The sequence below is a fragment of the Chionomys nivalis genome, chromosome 9, assembly GCF_950005125.1.
Source record: "Chionomys nivalis chromosome 9, mChiNiv1.1, whole genome shotgun sequence".
Taxonomy (NCBI): Eukaryota; Metazoa; Chordata; class Mammalia; order Rodentia; family Cricetidae; genus Chionomys; species Chionomys nivalis.
This window is the reverse complement of record NC_080094.1, coordinates 61984308-62003118: the sequence shown is the minus strand read 5'-3', so window position 1 is coordinate 62003118 and position 18811 is coordinate 61984308. Positions and strand designations below refer to the sequence as shown.

The 18811-nt window shown below is 42.3% G+C and overlaps 2 protein-coding genes and 1 non-coding gene across 3 annotated transcripts in view; 2 read left to right on the top strand and 1 right to left on the bottom strand.

Annotated features, from left to right (window-relative positions):
• Positions 1–18811, top strand: part of Aven (apoptosis and caspase activation inhibitor) — a 129917-nt gene that overhangs the window by 336 nt on the left and 110770 nt on the right. Inside the window, exon 2 of the mRNA XM_057780391.1 lies at positions 17869–18046. Coding sequence (XP_057636374.1) covers positions 17869–18046 — 178 coding nt within the window. The remainder of the gene's footprint in view (positions 1–17868; positions 18047–18811) is intronic.
• Chrm5 (cholinergic receptor muscarinic 5) overlaps positions 1–18811 on the bottom strand; it is a 57871-nt gene that overhangs the window by 15380 nt on the left and 23680 nt on the right. The window lies entirely within an intron of this gene.
• On the top strand, positions 5833–5960 carry LOC130882132 (small nucleolar RNA SNORA11). The gene has a single exon (XR_009057772.1). It is a non-coding gene; the product is annotated as a small nucleolar RNA SNORA11 (small nucleolar RNA).

The window sequence follows — 18811 nt, the reverse complement described above, 5'->3', positions numbered from 1 at the left end:
CCTGCGCGGGACGGAGCCGGGGGGACGCGCGTAGACGGTGCACGCGCAGCCCGTGGCTGCTTGCGGCCCAAGGACTGGGCTACCAGACTCCTGGTTTTGCTATCGCCGGGGTCCTAAAGTCTTATGGTGTCCCTGCAGTTACCCGCTACAGCACGGGCCCGGGTACATGAACCCAAACAGATTCACTCAGAGAAATGTTTGTTCCTCTGTCCAGTGTTTCCTTTATCCCATCTCAGCATTGTCTAGGTAACACTGTCTGTGGTCACATCTGGATGGAGGGACATGGGGAAGATCATGTCTTCATTTTGGTCCTTCCCACTTTTCAGATTCATATTTCGTCTTGTTGAGTACCTAAAGATTGACCGACCTTCCCGAGGTCTCTCTGTTCTCATGTCTTATGGTGGGCACATTGGTGTCTTAAATCAGGATTAACTGCAAAGCTCTGAAAGCCAGATAATAGAGTTCTGCCTGTGTAGGGACCGTTGTCCAGCTGCAGGACTCCGCAGAGTGTACATCCTTTGCGTTCCCTCTGGATGCAAATGGAAACAACTAGCTATGTACTACTCCCAAGTCACTTCTTCGGGAGCCCAGAGGTTTACTGACTTTGATAACCAAATCCTCAGGCCAGTCACCTTCACTGAATACCTAGCTGAAGCATGACACTATCCTTGATGATGCACTCTTTAACTTCATAAAATGCAAGAATTTATTTAGTGTTTATTTTTTAGAAATATATTTTGTGTGTGTGTTGCTTTTATTGGCTAATGAACAAAGCTACTTTGGCCTATGGCAGGGCAGAATATAGCCAGGCTGAATATGAATATGAATATAGCCAGCCGGAATATGAACAAGCAGTCTCCACTTATGTGTGTGTGTGTGTGGTGTTGGGGTGCAGGTGTGGAAGTTGGAGGACAACCTTGGAGTCTGTTTTCTCCTTGCCCTGTGGATAGAACCCTCGTCATTAGACTTGCACAAGTGCTTTTACCCACTGAGCTATATTACTTGCCCCAAAGTATATATTAAAATTTAAAGGACACATAGTAACTATACATTTATGGGGCATAAGTAGCATTTCGATACATGGATGCAGTGTGTAATGATGGGATCAGAAGGATTTGATATACCTATCATGTTAGAAATACATTACTTCTTTGTGTTGGTGTGCAGCCTAGTCTTATGGCAACTTGACACACAAGCTAGAGTTATCTGAAAGGAGGGAACCTCAGCTGAGAAAAGGCCTCCATAAGATCCAGATGTAAGGGACTTTCTTAATTAGTGATTGATGCGGAGGGCCCAACCCATTGTGGGTGGTTTAGGTTCTGTAAGAAAATAGGCTGAGGCCGGGCGGTGGTGGCGCACGCCTTTAATCCCAGCACTTGGGAGGCAGAGGCAGGTGAATCTCTGTGAGTTCGAGACCAGCCTGGTCTACAAGAGCTAGTTCCAGGACAGGCTCCAAAGCCACAGAGAAACCCTGTCTCGAAAAACAAACAAACAAACAAAAAAAAAAAAAAAAAAAAAAGAAAGAAAATAGGCTGAGAAAGCCAGCAGGGAGCAAGTCAGTAAGCGGCACCCCTCTATGGCCTGTGCACCAGCTCCCGACTCCAGAGTCCTGCCCTGCTTGAGTTCCTGTCCTGACTTCCTTTGGTGAACACCAATATGGAAGTGTGAACTGAATAAATTCTTTCCTCCCCAAGTTGCTTTGGTCATGGTGTTTAATCACAGCAGTAGAAGCCCTAATTATGGTAGTTGACAGCATTAAAAATCCTCCAGGCCAGTGAAGTAAGAAGGGTCGCTTGTTGGTTCTCAGCCCCCTGGCTAGCTTAGACCCGAAACAATCACACAGAAACTGTATTAATGAAATCACTGCTTGGCCCATTGACTCTAGCTTCTTATTTTACTAATCCATTTCTATTAATATGTATGTCTCCACGTGGCAAAGTTTCGGCATGTCTGACTGTAGCTGTGGCTCTTTCATTTCTCCCAGGCTCCGCCCTTAACCCAGCATTCAGCCTAGCTTTTCCCGCCTAGTTCTGTTCTGCCCTGCCATAGGCTCAAAGCAGTTCTTTATTCATTAACCAATAAAAGCAGCACATAGCAGAAGGACCTCCCACACCAGGTTAGCTGTTTTCTAATAATTGGGGTTTTCAACCATAGTTTTCCTACTTTGCTTTTGATCTTTAGAAATGATTCCTTCTATCTAAGTGAACTCCTGTACTCATTGACTGACTGTCTCTGCCACCTTTCTTTCCTACACGTTTCCTAGTCTCTCATCACCACTATGCTAGGTTTAAGATCAACTTTTTAGTTTCCACATATAAATGAGAAAGTAATAGTATTGGTTTTTGCATACCCAGCTTATTTAACTTAGCATAATATCCTTTAGTTCCATTTATTTTTCTGCTGGTGACCATTTCATTCTGACTAAATGATCCTTTGTGTCTATATATTCTCTTCTTTTGAAAAAGAGACTTTTTAAAAAAAATTATGTATATGTTTATGCACGTAAGTGCAAAGCCAGCAGAGACCAGACGAGGGCATCAGGTTCTTGGAGCCCGAGTTAAAGGCGGTTGTGTCTTAGATTTATTTTTCGCTTTCACCAATTTTGATACTGTTATATTAAAAATCCAACTACATTTTACATGGTAATTTTGTATTCTGTAATCTTTCTAAATTTATCAGTTTTAATGTTTTTGGTAGTATTGTTTTATATATAATTTATATAATTATATATAAAATATAATATATAAAGTATATAATTATATAATATATATCTATAATTAATGTCTTCTGCAAATACTGGTTGCTTAACTCCCTCCTTTTCTGTTTGGATGCCCTTCTTTTGTGTTGTTACTCTGGCTGAGACTTTTGGAGACAGGATCGTACTATGTAACCCTGGCTGGCCTGGAACTCATTGTAACAACCAAGTTGGCCTCGAACTCATAGAGATCTGCCTTCCTCTGCTTCCCGAGTGCTGGGACTAAAAGTGAATTGTCTTGATGAGTTCTGTCCCTGAGACCTCCCTCTTGATGAGGGAGGAAGTTAAGGCCTATTAGCCGTCCTTGGGATTTTTTACCCCTTTATCCTGCAGATAAAAGTAAGTAATTAACATTTATTGAACACTTAGTTATGAGATTTGTACATCAAATCATAGCTAAGTCCCACTCACAGTATTGGTTAAATTACTAATTCACAATTAATCTGAAGATCACTGAGCCTGGATTCAACATAGATCTGTTGCCTCCAAAGCCCACTCTTCTGGTTGCTCCTCTGAGCGTCTGGTACAGTTTGAAAAGAGGTAGCTCCGTGGTAAGATCTCTTGTTGCACAAGCCTGAGGACCTGAGTTCAGATTCCCAACACCATGTTAAAAGCTTGGCATTGCAGCTTGTACCTGTAACCCCAGCGCTGTGCGGTTGGGATAGAGACAGGAGGATTTCTAGAGCTTGCTGGCTGCCAGCCTGGCTGAGCTCCAGGCTCAGTGGGAGACAGTGTCTGAAGAAAATAAGGCAGAAAGCAGTGGAGGAAGAGTCTAATGTCTTCTGACTTCTGTAAGCATACACTAAGGCATACACACTTAGACTACACACACACAAACACACACACACACACACACACACACGGGGTCGGGAGATAACCGTCGAGTGATGTTTTCACATACCTTCCCCCTTATGTTTAAATATAATTACAAAGCCATATAGTGACACTGGTAACATATTTAGTTCTTTGAATGTTAGCAGACCTTTGTGCTCCTGATCCACATTTATATGGCAGATGTATTCACTTAAAAAAGTGAGACAAAGTCTCACTGTGTAGCCCAGGCTGGCCTTCATCTGTGCTACCATCTCTAGGCTGGCCACTTTTTAGTTACTTATATGCAGTAAAAAGCCACTGTGCTGAGGAAAGTGGAACTTTGAAGGCATATGCATTTGTTTAGATTTATTTTGCCATTTTGTTTTCTTTGTGACTACTGCCTGGCTAGAGTAGTAAGCAAGGCACTAGTGCCGAGACTCTTACACTTTGTCTGGCTCAGATGCTCAGCCGTAGAGCCCCATTTGGTGTCGCGTCGGGTCTTGGCAGGTGTCCTAGTCTTGTTTTGTCCCTGAGACCTCGTGCCAGCCAGTAGTGCCTGTGAGCTTCTTAAACTCAGACTCAAGCAACAGTCTCCAGGAATGGTTTTCCCTTTTCCGGAAGACTGAAGCTGTCTTGGCTAGAAGCTGAATGTGGTTAAGTATCCCAACAGAAAATTGCTTTAGGATTCTATTTTTGAGCCAGGTTACATGGTGAGTTCCAGGACAGTCTGTGCTACATTGTGAAGAAAAGGCATTTGCCATTCTTTCTTGTCACTGCGGGCCACTGTGTAGGCATTAGTGTCTTGTTAACAGTGTGCTGTTTTGAGGTATGCTTTTTTCCACCAGCCGTATTTCCATAATCCACACAAATAATTCATCCTCAAACCGTTTCACTTATTCGGAGGAAGCCATGCATAATACCACATCTATAAGTTTACATCTAATATCTTTTAAAATCAAACGGTTCAGATACTTTTAAAATATCTAATTCCCAGGAGGGAATTCTTAATTAGAATTAAGTGCACTTCTTAATTAGAACAGGGAGCAGGAAAGCATTTTAAGGGCTGAGAGTGTGGCTCTGTTAATAGGGTTGCATAGCTTGTGTACGGCCCTGGCTTTGGTTCCCAGCACCACATAAACCCTAGGTATGGAGTTGCATACCTTCCTAGTGCTCAGAACAGGAGGCAGTCTTCAGAAGTTACACAATAGTTAGATGCCAACATGGCATTTCAACAACGGCCATAGAAACGGTTAAAATAAAACAACCACACTATTTGTATGAATGAATGGTCTTAAATACTGTAGTGACTTGATATTGGCTTCATACATTTAAAAATCCCATCAATACAGATTTTAACAGTACAATTCCAACTCTTTCTTTTACTTTTAAACGCATAATTTCTTCTCATGTTTTCTTCATATATATTTTATGCTAGGAATTTGATAGCTGATTGCACTTTCTGTGTAATCGTTTTTGTTTTATTTTGTTTCTGTTTTGAGACAGGGTCTCATGTAGGGCAGACTTGCCTTGAGCTTTAGACTCTCCTGTCTCCATCCCCGCGTACTACGATTTCCAAGTGCTAGAGGCATTTTATTAATATAAAGTATAATTAGGATGACAAGACTTTGTATCAAATTCATATATTATTGTAGATCATCAGTTCTCTAATAGTTTTATTTTTGTATTATGAGACTGAGTTACCAACACTGAGAGACTTTGTTAACTGATGTGTGTTTTGTGAGAAAGTCACTGTGTATAGAGACCCATGTCTTGTCCAGTGTGAGTGGATCGTTATCATCTGTGACTGGGAACAATTAAAACCGTTCAGCTAGTGAGCACTTAAAATGTGCTGTGTGACTTTCATGTGTGTGTGTTTGGAATTCCTTGGGCATCTAGAATTGTGCTGGTATTGTTCATGTCTGTTCTTTTAACCTTGTGTTCTTTGCGAGATTAAGTGTTGGGTCCAGTCTGTACTTCCCACACTCTGGAGTGTGGGCTACTTAGAAGGGCACGCGACAGCACTTCATCAGCTCAAGTTCTGATGAAAAGATTTGCTTTTCTCTTCAGTTGTATGAGGCGAGGTCTCTTGTTCTACAGCCCAGGCTGTCCTGGAACACGATGTTGTAGCTTGAGATGGCCTTGAACTCTTCTTGGTCCTCCTTCCTTACGTGCTGGCTGGAATTATAGGCACGTGCCATCAGATCTAGCAGGACACCAACTCCCCCAAGAAACAAATACCAGAGTTGAAAGCCAATCTGTGAATTGGGGTGTGCTCAGAGCAGGGGGCCTGAAGAATGGCTTCTCTGTTTATACCACACCCAAAAGGAAGTTGGTCATGTGTGAGGAGGCTTACAGAACGTTTCGCCTTCCTCTGAACAAATGCCCTACACATCGAAAACAAACAGAACAAAACCAAGAAAAATGTGTCTTTTAACTAAATCAAATAGATGAAGAACAATTGACATATCTATCAAATGAAAGTTGTATTAACTCCGCCTGCAAAGCCCCTAGCTCCAAACAATGAAGAGAGAACACGAGTCCCAGGGCAGAAGGTGTAGCTGCGTGTGAGAACACGTGCCTGGGTCCTGTCCTTAGCGTCGGGAAGACATTCCAGTCCTAGATACCAGCCCCGCCTTGAACTGTGCTCAGCCAGGTGAAACTGGCAATCAAAGCTCAATTTTAGCTGTGACCAGTAGGTGGGGCAAGGAGCATGTTCACGGAGCAAACACACCTGGCTTAGAGCAGGCCAACAGCCTCAGGGAAAGCTCCTCATTGACTCGATCTTTACTACTCAATTGAATGCTTTCTGATGTTTACCCCTTGCTATCCCTAGACCTGAGAAATAGCACGTTCTCATCATCATGCTCTGTTTTAGAGAAAATTCCGTTCTTCTTAAAGAGTTTCTATTGTGTGTAGTATTTGTCCCTTGTCCTACGTTACTCGAGAACCTTTTCCTACAAGCACGTAAATCTGAACTTCTCCCCACCCCTCCTCCCTGCTTCTCGCTCTTGTTAGTTCCCTTTGTTCCTCAGTTTCCCTTCTTCCATACAGTTTCACAGATATATATATAATTTTATATGTCTATAAAATCTAGGAACCACAAATGAGAGAAAATATGATAATTTTTTTTCTGAGTCTAGCTAGATTTGCTCTTATTACCCCCAGTTGTGCCCATCTTCTTGTAATTGCTGTGACTTTGCCCTTTCTTATGGTTGAAAGAATTCTGTGGAGTAAATAGGTCGGATTTGCTTTATCCATCCCTGCAGAGGAAACTTTTGATGGCAGAGTGTCTTGCTTTTGAGACATGTGAGACATTTACTGTGCCTGATCAGCAGCATGCATGCCTGGACCAAGACCAGTTGATAAATGTGTTTAATGTGGCTGTGGGTATTTTATTCTTAACATGGCATTTCCAGATGGAAATGTTTTCTGAAACTGGCTTGTAGGCCTGGAGTGTTGCCATGTTTCTAAATGTTAGTGTAACTTTATGTATTAATGTATATTGGGGCCCAGAATCAAAGTAGAACTTATATCCACAGAATACACATGAAGTAGCAAACTCGGGAGTTGTTAATTTTGTTTGGGTTTTTAGGATCTTCTGATAGGTTGATTTTTATTTAGTGTGCAGTCTTCGGGATGGTAGACATAGAATTTACATGTGTCGTGACTTTTTTTGGTGCCACAGCCACCTATAACTCCCATTTTACCCAACTATCGTATCCTTAAAAACACATCTATTTCATTATTATTTTTTATTTATTTGTCTGTGTTTGAGTATATGGCAAGTGTGTGCTGATGTCCATGGGGACCAGAAGAGGGTATTGGATCCCCTAGGGCTAGAGTTATGGGATGTGAGCTTTCTGACTTGTGTGTTGGGAGCCAAACTCAGGTACTCTGCAAAAGCATTACACACTCTAAACCCTCTTTACTGCTGAGCCATCTCTCCAGTCCTCCATTCATGTTAAAGAACAAATCTATCTGGGTATGACGGGTGGCAAATGCCTGTAATCCTGGCGCTCAGAAGGCCGAAGCAGGAGAACCATTAGTTTTTGTTCTGCCGAAACTTAACTCCTCTTGGCTTTTTTAGCTTTTTTCCTTGTGCTGAGTTTTTTTTTCCTTTTTCTTTTTCTTTCCCCTAACTTGACACAAGCAGGAATCACCAGGGAAGAGGGAGCCTCCGTTGAGAAATTGCTTCCATTAGGTTGGCCTGTAGGCAAGTCTGCGGTACATGTTCTTTTCTTTTTTTTTTCAAGTTTATTTTTATTTATTTATTTATTTATTTATTTATTTATTTATTTATTTATTTATTTATTTAATGTGCATTGGTGTTTTGCCATGGATATCGGACACATGGGTGCTGGGAATTGAGCCCTGGTTCTCTGGGAGAAGAGTCAGTGCTCTTACCTACTGAGCCACCTCTCTAGCTCCACATTTTTTTAATGACTGATGTGGGAGGGTCCAGCCCACTGTGTGTCACCACTCTAGGCGGGTGGCCCTGGACTGTATAAAAAAGTAGGCTGTGCAAGCCAGGGCCATGGAAAGTCAGCAAGTCAGTAAGCAGGGCTCCCCCATGCTCCCTTTGGCTCCTGCCTCAGCCTCCTTCAGTGACGGACAGTGATCAGGATGTGTAAACCAAGCAAGTTCTTTCCTCCTTTAGTTGCTTTTGGTCATGATCTTTGTCATAGCAACAGATAGAGCAAATTAGGACATTTCTCTTGAGAGTTTAGGATGCAATTTAAGTTCAGCGGCTTCATAGTTAGAAAGAAGAAAACGACATCAGAATTTAATTTGTACTTTCTCCCTAAAGAGTATTTAGACATTTTCAGTGGGGATCTAGGGATTGTGGAATTAAATGTTACTTTGGATTTCTGTAAGCAGAGGTCAATAATCTGCCAAAAATAAGGCCACAGTGCTGGCTAGCACTGCTGACTCCTGCACTAGGCTACCAAGGCATACTGTACTGTGGCGCAGCTTCCAGGCCTTTGGCTTGCCTTACCTCCCCACCACACTGATCCTGGGATTTGCATTTTGTCCTGCTGGATCAGGAGCTTTGAGAAAATCCACCTTTCTCTAATGTAAGGTGGAAGCTTTCTCCTTTCCCCAGCATCTTAGCTGCCCTTTCTTTTAATTAAAAGATTTCCCTTCCTAGTGTTGGAAGAGCTTCCTAAAGGTCACACTTAGGAAGAGCTGCAGAAGGGGGAGGTAGATTGCAGGACTTTGTCCTGCTGTAGGAGAAATGGTCTCCTGAAATCCACAGAAACGTGCCTTTTCTTATTTTATTTTATTTTTAGTTTTTGCTCCAGTAGGGACAGGAAGAGAAGAAGGTTTTCTAATGTATTGCCATGGTACCATGCAGTTAAGGATCAGTTTAATCAGAGGGGTGTGTCAGGCTGGCACCTACCAAATGCCATGCACTGTGTAGCAAAAGGAGTTTGAAGAATCCCTTGTGCATTTGCCTTTACACACACAGCGCCTTTCCTTCTACTTAGAAATTACTTGTGCCTGAGCTCGCTATATAACTGCAGCAGTTGCTGCTTGGTTTCTCCCGACCTCGGGAACCACTTCTAAGAGCTCTGTGAGTTCTTTCTTTCCTTCCCACTCTCGTTAGTGCCATGTGTAAATGCTCTCGCGGAAGAAATGATTTTGACATGAAACAAACGCAGCTAGCCCTCAAAACAGAACAGACATGTGTTTCTTTCACCAGCCACCAAAGGAGAATGAAAAGGAGGACAAATTCAAGAGGAGCTTCACAGGCTGGGAAGAGCCCTTACACAGAGACTTTTCACACAGTCGGTACAGTAGCTCCTTCTTCCTTGTGTGGTCAGCATGGGTAAATGACTGTCACCCTTGGAACACAAGAATTCTGCCAGATCTGCTTTTTCTTTTGTGTGAAATGGCAAATCAAACAGTCTTTGCTGGTTAGATTGGGTTTGCCCTTGGTCTAACAAGACAGCTGAAGGGTTGTGTGGCAGGGCTCGGTAAGAGCCGGCATGAGCAAGAGCAGCAGCTTAGTCCTTAGCAAGAGGAGGGGAAATGTTATGTAGATACTGTGTTTGAGTTTTGTGAAATTTGATGTAGTAGTTATACCTAAAGCCTTTTGCCTCGAGGAGAATATGATTATAATTTGATCAAGGGCTCAAATGATGTGGTGGACACATCGTGAAGACACTCGGGTGCCAGGGAAGGACAGCAAGAATGGTAGCTCACTCTGAGCCCTTAGGTGGTGTGAGGAGAGGGGACCTTAGCACAAGGTGGAGTCAAACTTTAGCAAGAATAGGCAGAGTGAGCCGTAGCTTACATTTGTTTTGTCTGCCTGCCTATCTGTCTTCTTCCCTCCTTCCCTTCTTCTCTCTTCTTCTCTCCTCCCTTTCTTCCCTCCCTCTTTCCCTCCCTTCCCCCCATGCCTATAACCCAACATTCAAAAGGATTTTTTTTTCCCCAACAGTTGACTTTTGTTTTTGTCTGATGTGACTTGGAACTTGGCTGTTTCAGTGATTGCTGGGATGCATCAAGTGTTTGAGTCCGAGATCTGTTCATTTGTGTGGTTGGTAAGTTTTGGAGTGGGAGTAGGATCTATTTCAAATAGACTTTTCTGTACTCATGTAATTGATTATATTGAAGATCCTGTCTACTCTCTAAGGGCTTCACTGAAGTTAAACAAGATCATTGAATGAAAATGAGTTTGGAAAGATGTCTGATTTGGGGATGTAGCTTGCCAAGCGTACATCGGACTGAGTTCAGTTTTCCAGCATTGTTCAGTTTCTGGCTCTAGACAGTTAGTCTCTGTCTTCTCTATCAGTAATCATAAGAACCTTCCCAAGGCCTTTAGATACTGAGATATTTTACATTCTTTTCTTTTTCATTTCAGTCTCATTCTGTAGCCCTAGGTTAGCCTTGAATTTACTGTGCATCCCAACTTGACCTTGGACTTGAAATGATTCGCCTTATCCTTTTGAGTGTTGGGGTTATAGGCATGGGTGACCACATGCAGAGAAAGTTATTTTTTTTCACAGTAAAATTTTGCTCAGTGAAGAGACATATCTGCACTTCAAGATATTTTCATTCTGTTTCTGCCTATAAGACCTTGGAAAGTCCCTCCCTGCACCTTGTTTTATTTTTAAAGCCCAGATAATTCAATGGAAAATGGATGTTCTAAAAGAAACAGTATTGTTTCAGTCTAATTTCCATTTTTCCTCCCTGGATTTATATTATAGAGGAAACTTGTAAAGCCACTAGTAGGAAAGGCTCCCTTCAAAATAGAAAAGGAAGCTGGTCGTGGTGGCATATACTCATAATCCCAGCTCTCAGGAGACTTGCTGCTAAGTTTGAGGCGAGCCTAGGCTACACAGCAAGACTTTGTCTCAACTCTACCACATTACCCACTAGTAAAACTTCAATCAAAAGCATTGAAAGAATTAATACACCCAAACCTGGGGATGCTGGCTGGTAATCGTACCTACTCTGGGGACTTAGTCCAGAGAATCTCAAGTTCAAGGCTTGCATGGGCATCTTAGTGAGATGTAGTGATGAGGCGAGCAGGCCTGCTTTTTGTCCCTCCCGGCTCCCACACGGCTAGCTTTACACCCGAAATAACAACACACAAATTGTATTCATTTAGACACTGCTTGGCCCATTAGCTCTAGCCTCTTACTGGCTAACTCTCACATCTTGATTAACCCATTTCTAATAATCTGTGTACCATCACGAAGTGGTGGCTTACTGGGAAGATTCTAACCACCATCCGTCTTGGGTAGGAGTAGCATGGCATCTGACTGACTCTGCTTTCTTCTTCCCAACATTCTGTTCTGTCTACTCCACCCACCTATGTTCTGACCTATCAGGTCAAGCAGTTTCTTTATTAATTAACCAATGAAAGCAACACATAGAAAGAAGACCCACCTACATCAGTGAGATCCTGCCTGCCTCAAAATAAAAAATAACAAAAGGTAGTAGGTACAGCTCAGCTATGGCATGTAGCTAGCATGAGGGATGCCTTAGGTTCAACCCCAGTTCTGTCAAAAAGAAGAAGAAGAAGGAGAAGGAGGAGGAGGAGGAGGAGGAGGAGGAGGAGGAGGAGGAGGAGGAGAAGAAGAAGAAGAAGAAGAAGAAGAAGAAGAAGAAGAAGAAGAAGAAGAAGAAGAAGAAGAAGAAGAAGAAGAAGAGGAATAATCAGAATCAGAATCAGAATCAGAATCAGAATCTAAACCTTGCATGGCAGTGTTTGTCTGTAACCCTAGCACCTGGGAAGCCTGGGGCAGAGGATTTGGAGTTTGAAGTCATTCTCTGTTACCCAGTGAGGCCCTGTCTCAACAATAAAGACTATTGAAGCTATTTTGTGCATTGGCTGAAGTGTATTAACACAGACAAGAACTGCAAGAAGGTATCATGATCCTTGTTTTGCAAGTGTTGCCAGGGAACTGGATTTTTAAAAGTTTTAGACATGTAGGCTTCCTGAAGCCACTTACCTTGGTAACTGGCATCTTATCAGAACTGACAGCTACATGGCACCAGGGACATTAGTGAAGAGTCTTAAGTAATAGACCCTTCAGAGGAGCTGATGAGATGACACTTCCTTTGGGGAGCTGCTCAGCTTTCTTGGATCAGGATGGATGAATGGCATTTGGCAGGGTCGCTTTGCTTTGCTTCATCTCTCTGGAGATATATGAGCACCCCTTTAAGGCTGCTGTGTAAGGACACGGGGGAATTTAAGAAACTTTGCTTGATCAGGAGCTGGTTAAGGACTGGGTTCAATAAATTCACAACATCTTGAAGATAGGAACCTCTTCAAAAGTATAAACCACGAAATGTTCCTAGCAGCTAGCCACCTGTCGACACCCAGGTCTAGACAGAAGCAGGAGTGACTGCTGGGGGGGAGGCAAGGGGGCATGCACAGAAGCAGAAGTAGCCGCATATGGGAGAAGAGGGTGTACAGAGGTAGTCTACAACTGTGTCTGGCAAAACCAGCCCCCTTGAGTAATATATATGTCACCCCCAAATGGGGAGTGGGAGCTCTCCTCACTGCACTGCTTCATGGGTAGAGGCTTTGAGCTCCCAGCTAGCTGGTTTGAATTTTTGATGCAAAAATAAACCTTGCTTTTGCATTCTGGACTCGACTAGATTCTGGTGGTGGCCTCTCTGCGGGTCTCAACTTGGGCATAACAGCTGGCAAATTGTTAACAGATGGATTGAGTGATGGATTTGGGGAGGAGGTGGATTTAGTTAAGGAGGGAAAAGTTTAGCCAATACCTTGATAGCAAGAGACTAGAAAAGCTGTGGTTAGAACTCTGAGTATGAAAAAGAAACAAACCTTATACTATTTTATTATTATTGAGATGTGCGTTTCCCATGTTGTCTAGGTTGGCATTGAGCTCTTGCCCTGGCCTCCTAAGTGTGTACTACCACTCCACACCGCACCACACCATAGCAGTTTAAGAACAAAGCCATTACCAGAGGAAGGAATTCTAAATGTTTATTGCAAGCTTTATTCCTGCTGCAACCCATACAAGCCCACAAAGACACTAGTGTTTAGCAAGAGAGTCACAGGTTTCCTCCTCCTCCTCCTTCTTGGTCCCGGTATTATACTTAGGTCTCTCACATGCTAGGGAAATGCTCTGTCACTAACCTACACCCTAAACTCTTTTTCCTTTTAATTTTGAGACAGATAACAGAAGCCTAGCACTAGGCCTTGCTGTTTGTTTTTGCAAGGTTTCTTACTCTGTATCCAGGGCTGGCTAGCTCAGCCTCTCAAGCCCTGCTATTACAGACACGCACTACTGCTGCTTGGCTTGGCTCCAAGTGGATTTTCTTCTTAAATATTTATTTATTATTTTATGAATACGTGTGTATGCTGGAGTGTATGTACCATACACACATGTGCAGCTTCTCACAGAGCCACAAGAGGACCTTGAATTCCCTGAACTGGAGTTTACTGGTGGTAATGAGCTGCCTACTGGTACTGGGGGCCAAATCTGGGTCCTAGGAACCAGATCCTCCGGAAGAACAGCAAGTGCTCTTAATTGATGAGCCATCTCTCCAGTCTCTCCAAACAGATTTTTATTTCAGGAAGTAGGGTGCTGCTGCAACAATTATCTTAAAACATAGAAGTGTCCCCTGGCCTGGGTAATGGGTGATGACTGGAAACATTTGGGGATGCATATTAGGGGTCTAAATTGTCTTGAGACTGTCATTGGAAACGTGAACCCTAAAGATAATTCAGGGTGGATCTCAGGTAGAAAAGAGGGGTATGCTGCCAGACGTCGGGAAACTAGTGAGCTTTGTTCTAAAGTGGCAGAGACCTTGGCCACATCCTGGTCTCCTGTTGGTGTTTGTGTGTCAGTGGACAAAGAGTTGCTCACCCTACTGTTCTGAGAATAAAAGTGTTGCCACACTCTTCCCTCTTAGTGGAACACTGACTGGTCCTTTCTGTTCCTGAGTTGCTGGGATTAAAGGTGTGACCCACAATGAGCTGATGGAGAATTTTAGATTGTCCACCCTGAGTAGTTATCTATTGAAGGACTTCCTTAATCTTCATCTTCAAGTCAAACTGACCCCTGCCTATTAGAAGTAAAACAGTACTTGTTTCAGTTGAGGCCCTCTGTGTGTTCCAAATTTTCTTGTGGTTTGCGTTGTCACTGGGCAGGATGATAGCACAGCAGTACTCTGATGGTAAGTAACCTAACTGGATTTCTGTTGCTTTATGAACACTGCAACCCATGATGGGCTTTCAGGTATAAAGCATTACTGTGGAAATTACCAGTGTGGCTTTGAAATGATGTCAAGAAAAAAGCAACGCCTTGTTTATGGAATACTGCATTTTTCAGTATTGCCACGTTCTGTGTCCATGTCTGTATAACGAGGCAAATGTCTCCTATGCTTTATTTCTTCTTTCTACTCTCCTCTGGTGGGTGTTCCTCTGGCCCTCACATTTGAGTAGGAGCAATGAGATCCTAGTTTGGTGACACTTCTAATTTGAGATTAGAGAGTTGTTTATCTGCAGGAGGCCAGCCTGCTTTGAACACTGAGTGACTGATACTGAATGATGATACCATCAGGGCCCTTGGTTCTCTCCAGGTCTCTCAGTGACTGATACTGAATGATGATACCATCAGGGCCCTTGGTTCTCTCCGGGTCTCTCAGTGACTGATACTGAATGATGATACCATCAGGGCCCTTGGTTCTCTCCAGGTCTCCCGGCTTTTATTTCCGTGTTTGTTTTCCTGCAGAAACATCCTCTCAGGTGTTCCCAGCCACAGTTGTGTCTTACATCAGGATTATTATCTTCCCAGGCTCACAGTTTGCCATGTGCTTTAGCTGCTCGGAGATCTCAGGCTAACTGGAGAAGCTTCTCTGAGTTTTATCCAGTGGGACAACAAAAGAATATTGGGTTTTCCCACAGTAAAGCCTGCTAACACTTTCAGCTCGAGTTCTCGCCCCCATTCTCATCAGCCCCAGGTATTAGTTGACTTACGTGGCGGAATTAACTCACTAAATAACTTTAATCAGCCAGCGTCTTCGGGTATTCAGAATTTTATGGAGATGTCAGCCTTGAGGCTTGAGGTTGCATTTGTAATCTCTAGATTTTAATATAAATGACCATTTTCTTGCTTTTGTAACGAAGCTTATGATATTTGATGACTGAAAGAGATCATGAAAGGCCATTTAGTCCATCCTTTTAGGAAAGTTTTGCAGTTTCATTTAGGTGAGAATTATTGATTAATGTAAAATTTGTTGGGTGAATGATTGATGGGAAACTCAGATTTACGAGGGCCAGAGTAACACTAAAGCAATGTCCTGGATAGACATAGGGACAAATCTATACCATGAGTGGATTAGGCCGGTCATTCGACCCTTCTGCAGTCATCTTGTTAGTTGTGCTGGGGTTTCCCTTTGTCTGTCAACTGATGTGATATAACACTGTCTAGGGGACCATGTATGGCACATAGTAGCCAAGACATATTTGATTGTGATATAATACTGCCCAGGGACTGTGTATGGTACATTATTGTCAAGACATATTTGACTGAGCATTTAGGTAACACTGGAAACTAAAAACAAATCTACAAGAAATTTAAGAAAAACAGAGATGAAGCTGGACAGAAGATAGACTTTCCGTATGCTCCCTGTTCTGGCCTTGTCAATAAACGGACACACTGCAAAGAGAGCTTGTGCTGGCTTTCAGTGACGTAGGATAGTGAGCAGAAAGCATTGGGGACTTGCTAGAAGAAACAAGCAATAAAGGAATTTGTCTTGGAGTGATGGGGCTAGAAGTAGTCTGTGTGGCCTGGGTGTGGTGGCACATACCTGTAACCTCAATACTCAGGAGGATGGCCTGGGTGTGGTGGCACATACCTGTAACCTTGAACTTGGGAAACTGAAGCCTGAAGCTTCAGAATCTGAGAAGAACCTGGACTGCATAGTTAGATTCTCTCAGAAACAGAACTGAACCAAGCTTTCAAATAGTATGTGTGCTATAGGAAATGAAATGTATTGAAATGGAAAGTTAGACCATGCTTACTTAACAAAATGTGTAAGTATAACAGAAGAAAGGATTGGGTCTATGTGTGCTGTGGTGCTCTCTCGGTGATGAGAAGTAGTTTTTCTACTGTACGGCCTTGTGTATAAAACACCAATAGCTCAAATGTGGGTTTTAAAATTTATCTTAGTTTTTGTCTTTATCATTTTCTACAAGGCAAATGTCCTGTTTCTGTGTTAGTAAAGTGTTATTTTTAAAAATTATTTTAATTAATTCTTCGAGAATTTCATATAATACATTTTGATTATGTTCACGCCTCGATTTTGACCTTGACTCCTTCCAAATCCTCTTCACCTCCTTGTTCTCGTCCCCTACTCTTTAATAATCTGTTGAGTACAATTTGTGCTGACCATATACTCCTGGTAGTGGGGCCATCCAGTGGAGCATGGTGGCCTACCTGGAACCACACTCTGACTTTATTCCCGCAAAGCCATCGCCTCCCTACAGGTCTTACTCTGTAGCCTAGGCTGCCTCTAATTCACGGTGATGTTGGAATTATAAATATGTGCCACCACACCTAGCTAATTGGGTTTTTAAACTCATATTTAACTGCTGTATAAAGCTAACTGCTGGTTGGCTTGGATATATTTCTCTAGTTTTACTTGCTTACTAAGGATATTATAATCTTTTGGACTCTGCTTTGAACTATGTATTTAGATTCTACATGCATGTGTCCTATAAAGGGCAACACTTTTTTAAAAAATTTTATTTATTTATTTTTTAAGATTTATTTATTATGTATACAACATTCTGCCTCGATGTATGCCCACACGCCAAAGGAGGGTACCAGGTCTCAGTACAGATGGTTGTGAGCCACCATGTGGTTGCTGGGAATTGAACTCAGGACCTCTGGAAGAGCAGCGAGTGCTCTTAACCTCTGAGCCATCTCTCCAGCCCCAGAGCAACACTTTTTATTATGGAAAGTTTCAAATCTACAACATATGGACTAACTGTACACTGAATTCCCACTACTCACCACCCCAGCTCAGCAATGGTCATGTAAGTAGTTTATTTCTGGCCGCCATTCCTTTCCATGCACTATTTGAACCCACTGATCCTTCTCGATGGCTTGCAATTTATTTCTTGAAACAATTAAGCGGTCGTTTCTAAGTATACTGTAGGATTTCTTACAATCTGTTGTTCTCTGCATGCTTCCTTTTAATGCCCATGACTAGAAACACTCAAGAATGTCTCTGAGTTGAGTTCCCATTAAAACATATTTGTGAGGTACATTTGCAAATATCTGTAAATTTCCAGGGAGAGCTGATTTCTATTTTGAAATAATCAAAATTATTTATTATTAATGTGTGTGTGTATGTGTAATGTATACCATGTGCCATAGTACACATGCAGAGGTCAGAGGACAACTTTCCTGAGTTAATCTCTCCTTTCTTCTTCATATGGGCGTCAGGGATGGTACTCAGGCTTGTGCATCAAGTGCGGTTATCTTGAGTCATCTTGCCAGGTTCTGGTCCTACAGTCTTACCCATCCTATAGCCTCAGTTATTTCAAGTAGATGAAACAGTCATTTTAAGTGGGGCTAGGTCAGGCAGAATGTACCGATTTCCTTTTCATACTCATTAGAAAGTCACCCTGAGATAATGCTCTGATATACTGAGGTTCTTTGGAAATATTGCTTAGGATCCTCATTTACAAATTCAGTTTTTAGCATTACACCTATATTCTGTTATTTTCCTTACTTTACTGTAGAGACTCCTAAGGTCAGGATCCCACTGTCTGACTATTGATTTGTCTCTATTGATTGCAGGGGGAAGATGACAGTGATTCAGAGATCCATGGAGAAGAGAACGATGAGCAAGGAAATTTTTCTAGAAGGAAGATTGTCTCTAACTGGGATCGATATCAAGATACCGAAAAAGAAGTCAGTGATGAAAGTGGAGAATCCCAGCGGGGGACAGACTTCAGTGTCCTCCTGAGCTCTGCAGGTATGAGTTCTAGTGTGTGCTGGCTGCTTGCCGGGAAGACTGCATAGACATTTGTTTCTTTTGAAATTGCTTTAAAATATTATAGTGTATGTGTGAGTGTGTATGTGGGTGTGTATACTTGTGCCGTGATATGCATGCAGAGGTCAGAGGACAACCTGCAGGACCTGGTTTTCTCATTCTACTCTGTGGGTCTCAGACATAGAACTTAGTTGTCTGACTTGGCAGCAAGCATCTTTACACACCAAGTTCTCTTGCTGGCCCTTGCCTAGAAGTTCCAATGCCTGCGCTAAACTAAGAATAATAATTGATGAACCTATTCTGAGTAGGAAAAGTTGCAAGGGTATTAAATTGTAAGCCAGAAGCACAAGATTCAGTCTGGTGCTGTGAACTGATGTTGCTCATAGCACAGCCCCTTTAGCTGTGGATTTGAAACGCATTCCACTCTAACTACTCAAGACCTCAAACCCTAAGTAATTGTGTTGGTCAACTGAGTGCTTCCATCTTCTTACCTGCACTTCAGCCAATTATAATTTATGAACACTTTTTATTCAAGGTAGGAGGAAGGAAACAGTAAAAATGTAGCTGGCTAGTTAATTCTTATCAGCTATTTGGCTAAAAGATCTTGGAGGAGAAAACTGAAATAATGCAATTAAATTAACTTCTATTCTGCATGTGGGTTTAATGCAATCAGTTGTATAGTTAATTATTTGAAGAGTATCTGGCAATAAGAGATACTGCATAAATGTTTGAATTCAATTAAAATTC